This window comes from Pelobates fuscus, chromosome 5 (assembly GCF_036172605.1).
Source record: "Pelobates fuscus isolate aPelFus1 chromosome 5, aPelFus1.pri, whole genome shotgun sequence".
Lineage (NCBI taxonomy): Eukaryota > Metazoa > Chordata > Amphibia > Anura > Pelobatidae > Pelobates > Pelobates fuscus.
The window spans coordinates 6,065,403-6,071,760 of NC_086321.1; the positions used below are offsets into that span (position 1 = coordinate 6,065,403).

Below are 6,358 nucleotides of genomic sequence, written 5' to 3' on the forward strand. Positions count from 1 at the left end.
TAGACCCATATCCACCCTCTCTGCTCAGTAACATTCTGTATCCAGAGCGACAGACTGAGCGAGTGTCGATTCTATTCCTGGCTCTACTCATCTCTAGAAGGTAAGGATTTCATAGTATGGCAGTCTCAGTCCGGGTATCGATGGGATGAAGGGTTAATAGACTGTGGGAAAAGGGTTGGTTTATAGGTTATTGGTTAGGATGTGTGGTGGATTGGCAATTAGACGGTCAGAAGATTTTCAGGCTTTGTGGAAGTAACTGGCTGAAGACGCTGTGAATTTATGTACAAATATAAATATTCTTAAAATGAAAGCAATTCTAAAGCGTCTTCTCAAAGTTTTATCTGTTAGAATTTAGTACCAAAATAAATTAGTGTGATGTGAGCACTTTAAAATATAACGTTTATTGATGGACGTTAAAATATCCCAAGAAAGGGGGTATTAGTCTGTAGATAAATACATAGAAAGTAATAGTATATAAAGTAGAACAAGGGGGTGAAAAAATAGAATACAAAATGATAAAAATCCAAGTATCTCGAAGTAGATGGGATACAAAAAGGAGTCAAACGTTAATACTACACATTTAGGCACATATTTCCTGGTGGGTAATAAAGAATCAAGTATACCACGTATACGCTGCACAGTTAACTGTTGCAACTGTGTATCACATAGCTTTTTATCATTTTGTTTTGTTTTTTCACCCCCTTGTTCTACTTTATATACTATTACTTTCTATGTATTTATCTACAAACTATAGCTCAATGCCCCCCTTTTTGGGAACATTTAGTTTGGTAGTACAATTACAGGGTTTCAAACCCCTTGACAAAGTGGTGAAGCAAAGTTTCTCACTTGCGGTCAATTAGTGGTGGACGAGATCGATTCTTCGTTTTAGAATGTAGTATTTATGATATTTTGCCTTATTAAACCTTCCATCCTCTCCAGTAATCTCATTACTCACTGTTTTACTTTCTATATTCCTCTTTTACAGATCTTTTCCCCAGCTCACAGTTTCTTCAATTAAAGCTTGCCCTCCTCTCCACCCAAAATCCCATTGCTCTAATTTAAAGTCTCATAACTCTCTCTCTGATCATATTTTAGCCCACCCGACCTTCACCGTGTCTTGTAGTTCTCTTGCCCTTCACCTCTGATACTGCATTCTAAAATGCTAAGAATGGAAATAAAAAGGATTTACCCAAAATATAGTGCAATGGCTCATTTATAGAATTTAACATTTTTTAATTTCTTATACATGTTTAAATGTCTATTTTTAATAAAAGCCTTCATAGTGCATATGTTTTTGGGTTTGTACATTTACCATTTGATCTAATAATGTAAGGACAATAAACACATGTCTCCCCCACCGTTCTGCACAGCTAATTGCATACAACCTTTATTCTATCAGAGCAGTGATCCGGGTTTGTGTCCCCAAAGAAGGCACATTAACTGCATCTTCAGAGCACCTTCAGCCAATACCAAGACCTGTAGGCTAAATCAGGCAGCAATACATTTATACTAAATGTTTAATGATATCAATTACACTGATCACTTTCTTTGGTTTTAGAATGGCCGCTACAATCATGGATGTCACTAAGGAGACAGCAAAGGATCTTCTGCAGCTGGTGGGAGAGACATCTCAGACCATGACGAGGATGTCTGTAATGGATCACTTTGACCCAATTAAAGAACTGGGCAAAGGTTCTTATGGGAAGGTTCTCCTCGCCAATCACAGGCGTTCAGGTAAGTTACATTAGCTTGTATGCTCATCTCTCACCTTTTAAAAAAAAACTGGAGTCCTTTATTTTATACAGAGTAAGTTCTAATGGATTTCTGCATTTAGCAGGGTAAAGTACAATGCCGATGCTTTTTGGCACCTCAAGAAATTGCTACAGTCCATAAACAAAGCCATGGTTTTATAAAACTATTATCTGTATAAACATGAGTAGCTGGAGATCACAGTATATTTTGTTTTGTTAACAGGACAGCTGGTGGCCTTGAAAATGCTGGTGAAGGAGAAGACTTTAGCAGATAATTTCCTCTTGGAATATAGTATCTGCGTCTACCTTGGGATTCATCCCCATATCGTTACCACCTTTAGAATGGCCTTCGAAACACCAAGCAACTATGTGTTTGTTCAGGAGGTTGCACCAGCTGGGACACTACATTCCATCATAACACCAAAGGTGAGGTTTCCAAAAATTGGCACGCAGTTAGTTTTATGGTATTAATAATCAATGTAATTCCCATGTAAATAAACACCCCCTACTCCCCTGTCCTCCTACCCATTGTTATTGTAAATAAAAATGAATCTCTTATGTCTGATGGATTCAATTATTATCTTCTCACCTTTACAGGTTGGTTTACAAGAGGACATTGTGAAGCGCTGCATTCTTCAGCTGACGAGTGCCTTGGAGTTCATCCACTACAAGGGACTGGTCCATCGGGACATCAAGCTGAATAATATTCTGCTCATGGACCATGAATGCCATTGCATCAAACTTGCAGACTTTGGACTCACCCGACTCCAGGGAACCTATGTACCAGGAATGTCCTGGATCATTCCCTACATGGCTCCTGAACTCTGCCTTGTTGCAGACAGTGAGCAGATATTATTGCACCCTAGCCTTGATGTGTGGGCATTTGGAGTCCTGGTGTATGTGATGCTCACTGGCTGTTTCCCATGGAAGGAGGCTTTACCAAGGGACCAACAATATTTGCAGTTTGTTCACTGGCAGGTATTTAAAGACACTGTGCCAATACCAGCCGAGTGGAGGTTGGTTACCACTGAATCCCAGCATTTCTTCAGACTAATGTTGGCCATTGATGCTACTGACAGATGTTCTGTATCACACATTATGGAATATATTCACTGGCCATGGAAAGCCGATATCCCCCATAAGGACATTACATGAGGCACGCAGACCAAAAGTGGGCAGTAACTTAGGAAATCAAAGCTGCAGATTCCGGTAAGTCTGATTGTAGCCGAACGCATTTTTCAACTCACAAATATATCCAAGATTGAGATAGGATACAACAATAGTTTAAGAACTGATGTGTTTTGTTTAGGATAAGGGAACATTTTATCCACTATTTTAACTGCTAACTAGTTGAAATGTAGACAATGGTTTAAAGTAGCACGCTGTTACAGCAGTTTGTAGATATACCACAAAGAAAATATGCATGCAATTTGGTTTCCATTTCTCTTTGGGGTTATATAAAATATTGATTTATGTATATTCATTTTGTTCTTGTATATTGCTAGACTTTGGTTAGTTAAAGGGATACTCCAGGCACCCAGATCACTTCTGCCCATTGGAGTGGTCTGGGTGCCAACTCCCATCACCCTTACCCTCTAAGTGTATTTATTGCAGTTTTTATAAACTACAATAATTACTTTGCACGGTTAAGTCCTCCGGCTTCTTAAAACACGAAAAGTGTTTTAAACTACGCTGGACGTCCTGACGCTATGCATGAGGACCTCCAACGTCGTCAGTGTGGCAGAAGCAGCCACAAGAGACTGTTACTTAAAATGTTATATGTTATTCGAACTACCTGTCACTGAATGTACCTTGTATTTTACCAGCATGTTAATGTAATCGGTTCCCGAACCAGAAATGCGTAGCCGGTTCGGGAACCGATTGAAAGTACCGAATGCAAGACCACCCTGCTGTGGTCGTGTGCCTCCCCTTAATAGAAAGAAACAAGGTTGCAAGTACCGTAATTGGGTTCGTGGGTGGCCGCCGTTCGCCTAATCTCCACGTGGCGGCGGCCATCTTAACTCCCGAACAGCGGTGTTTGGTCGTCGAGCGTCTGGAACTAAAATCGGACACTCGACTACCCAGACACCGCTCAGACCTCCAGGACCACCAAAACGCACGATCTAAACTGCCGAACGGCCCACCGTTCGGTAGTTTGAATCCCCCAGACTAGGGGATTCATCCGAACGAAAGATTAGAGTCGGATGGCTGAAATGTTCGGTATTTTGTGTTCAGGGAAATAGACCGACTACAGGGCCAGAATCCATGGAGCTGTTTTCGGCTACCGAATCCCTGCAGTCGGTCAAATCTTTAAATGGCTTTAACTCCCGAACCCCTGGTCTGATCTGGGTGAATTTTGAATATGTTGCTCACCCAGAACAGACCTACCAGGGGACCCCTCATTTGTCACCGTATCCTCTGTATTTGGGGGACATCCAGAAACTGGGGAAAACTCTGTTCCCACTAATGAGCTTAACTGTTAATCTAAGGGGAGGAGAGGGAGAGGAGGTGACTACGATGTGATTGGTTATTTTAAGTTACCTCCCTTGCATGGGAAAAAGACATAAAAGCAAATGTGTGAATAAAGCTGTCAGTTGACCTCCAAGCTATGTGTCGTCTAGTTCTTGGAGGGAAGGGATTGTAACTACGCTATCTGTTTTATACCTGTCTTGGATTGCTGTTCCTGTCTACCAGCGGAGCTACCTTGGATCATACCTTTACTCCGCTACAGTCAGAATCCCCATAGGAAAGCATTGCTGCACATTAGGTCATGGGCGAAACCTGACCCAGGACGGAGGGACATCGGCGCTGGATTCAGCTAAGTCACTGAAAGGGTTTTAACCCCTTCAGCAACATAGGGTGGGGTGGGAGAGGGGCACTGCAGGAACCTGCAGGGCCAGGAAAACAGATTTTCCTGGCACTGGAGAGTCCATTTAAGTAACATTTAAACTGGTCGATAAACTGATTGGTTTTGATGAATGGCTAGGTATAAACTCTATTTTTAAGTCTTATATAATGTTACAAAAAGGACTGTCTATGATACATAAATGATACGCGGTACCTAACCAGTATATGCAACAGATTAAAGATTCTGTAAAAACCGTGAAACTTGGAATAGCACACAATCTATACATGCATTATCAAGGAACAATATACTTAGACTGTAGACCTCATTTGTGACACTAATGATACATAAAAGGGATTTAAATTTAAGAGCAATATAGAAAGACCCAGTTAGGGAGAGAATGGTCAAGTTTGACTGTATGGTGAGTGCGTTTCAAGGCATAGCTTGTGTATGTACGATGAACGGTCTTGTACAGGGGTGGGAATGCTCTTGGGAGGGGAGGGGGTGGCAGCAAGTATCCCTTTTGTCAATTGTTTAATAAACTATTTTACTGCTAAGCAAGGAACCCAGTTACACACACACACACACACACACATCTTTAATGCAGTGTTGGTGATTTTGTGCACATGTGAATTGTTGGTTTAATGGTTACGGAAGCCGTGCTGAATGAATATTAATTTATGCCAGTTACATACACACATAGTTTGAGAAGGATTTGGAGGTGTATGTGCCTTTTTCCTGTTGATATTATATTCTAAAATGTTTTTATGGTGTCCTTGTGCTACATTTTAACTTTCAGTCCTCCATAGCACTTCTATTTTTAACCCAAATTATCACTGACCTTTAAATCTTTGTCTAGTGATGCACTAGGATTACAGTTGCTGATTCGTGTGTTTGATATAATGTCTCTTGTTTACACAGCAGGTAATGTAACCTCCTCCTTGGACAATCTGGATCTCACACTCACATACAGCAAGATGAACAGGGCTCCACCTGCTGCTTGTTGTAGTAGCGCAAGTTATTCCCCCAATGCAGAAGGTGTTACTCCCAAAACCATCAGTTGGTAAGTTCTTATTCTCACATCGTTGCAGTAAAAGCCACGAGTTTTATGACATTACCTGTAAAAATGCCATGCAGAGCTTGGATAATTGCAACATTTCCTCATTTTGTTTTATATAGTTCCATATATAAATACTTGATGTGACATGAGAGCCCTGTTTTCCCTGAACAAAATGATACACAATAAGTTTGGGTGCCCTTAAAGGACCACTCTAGGCACCCAGACCACTTCAACTTAATAAAGTGGTCTGGGTGCCAGGTCCAGCTAGGGTTAACCCATTTTTTTTATAAACATAGCAGTTTCAGAGAAACTGCTATGTTTATTAATGGATTAAGCCTTCCCCCAAATCCTCTAGTGGCTGTCTCACTGACAGCCGCTAGAGGCGCTTGCGTGATTCTCACTGTGAAAATCACAGTGAGAGCATGCAAGCGTCCATAGGAGAGCATTGTAAATGCTTTCCTATGCGACCGGCTGAATGCCCGCGCAGCTCTTGATGCGCATTCAGCCGAAAGGGAGGATCGGAGGAGGATCAGAGGCAGAGAGCTCCCTGCTCAGCGCTGGAAAAAGCCAGAGCCGGGTGGGAGGGGGACCCTGAGGGTGGGGGCACCCTCAGGGCACTCTAGTGCCAGGAAAACAAGTGTTTTCTTGGCACTAGAGTGGTCCTATAAACCCTTAAGGACACATGACATGTGTGACATGTCA

General features: G+C 41.6%; 1 protein-coding gene across 1 annotated transcript; it reads left to right on the top strand.

Moving 5' to 3' along the window:
• Window positions 1-1,559: 1,559 nt before the first annotated feature.
• On the top strand, window positions 1,560-2,906 carry LOC134610528 (serine/threonine-protein kinase SBK1-like). The gene is made up of 3 exons (XM_063453492.1): window positions 1,560-1,734; window positions 1,975-2,177; window positions 2,349-2,906. Exons 1-3 carry the CDS (start codon window positions 1,560-1,562, stop codon window positions 2,904-2,906), a joined length of 936 nt encoding a protein of 311 aa, XP_063309562.1.
• Window positions 2,907-6,358: the final 3,452 nt, after the last annotated feature.

What these genes read in the sequence shown, in the direction of transcription:
- LOC134610528 (XM_063453492.1), top strand. Translation starts at nt 1,560, where the DNA reads ATGGCCGCTACAATCATGGATGTCACTAAGGAGACAGCAAAGGATCTT. An exon ending in CGCCAATCACAGGCGTTCAG is followed by an intron (nt 1,735 to 1,974) that starts GTAAGTTACATT and finishes TTTTGTTAACAG; the next exon opens with GACAGCTGGTGGCCTTGAAA. An exon ending in ATTCCATCATAACACCAAAG is followed by an intron (nt 2,178 to 2,348) that starts GTGAGGTTTCCA and finishes TCACCTTTACAG; the next exon opens with GTTGGTTTACAAGAGGACAT.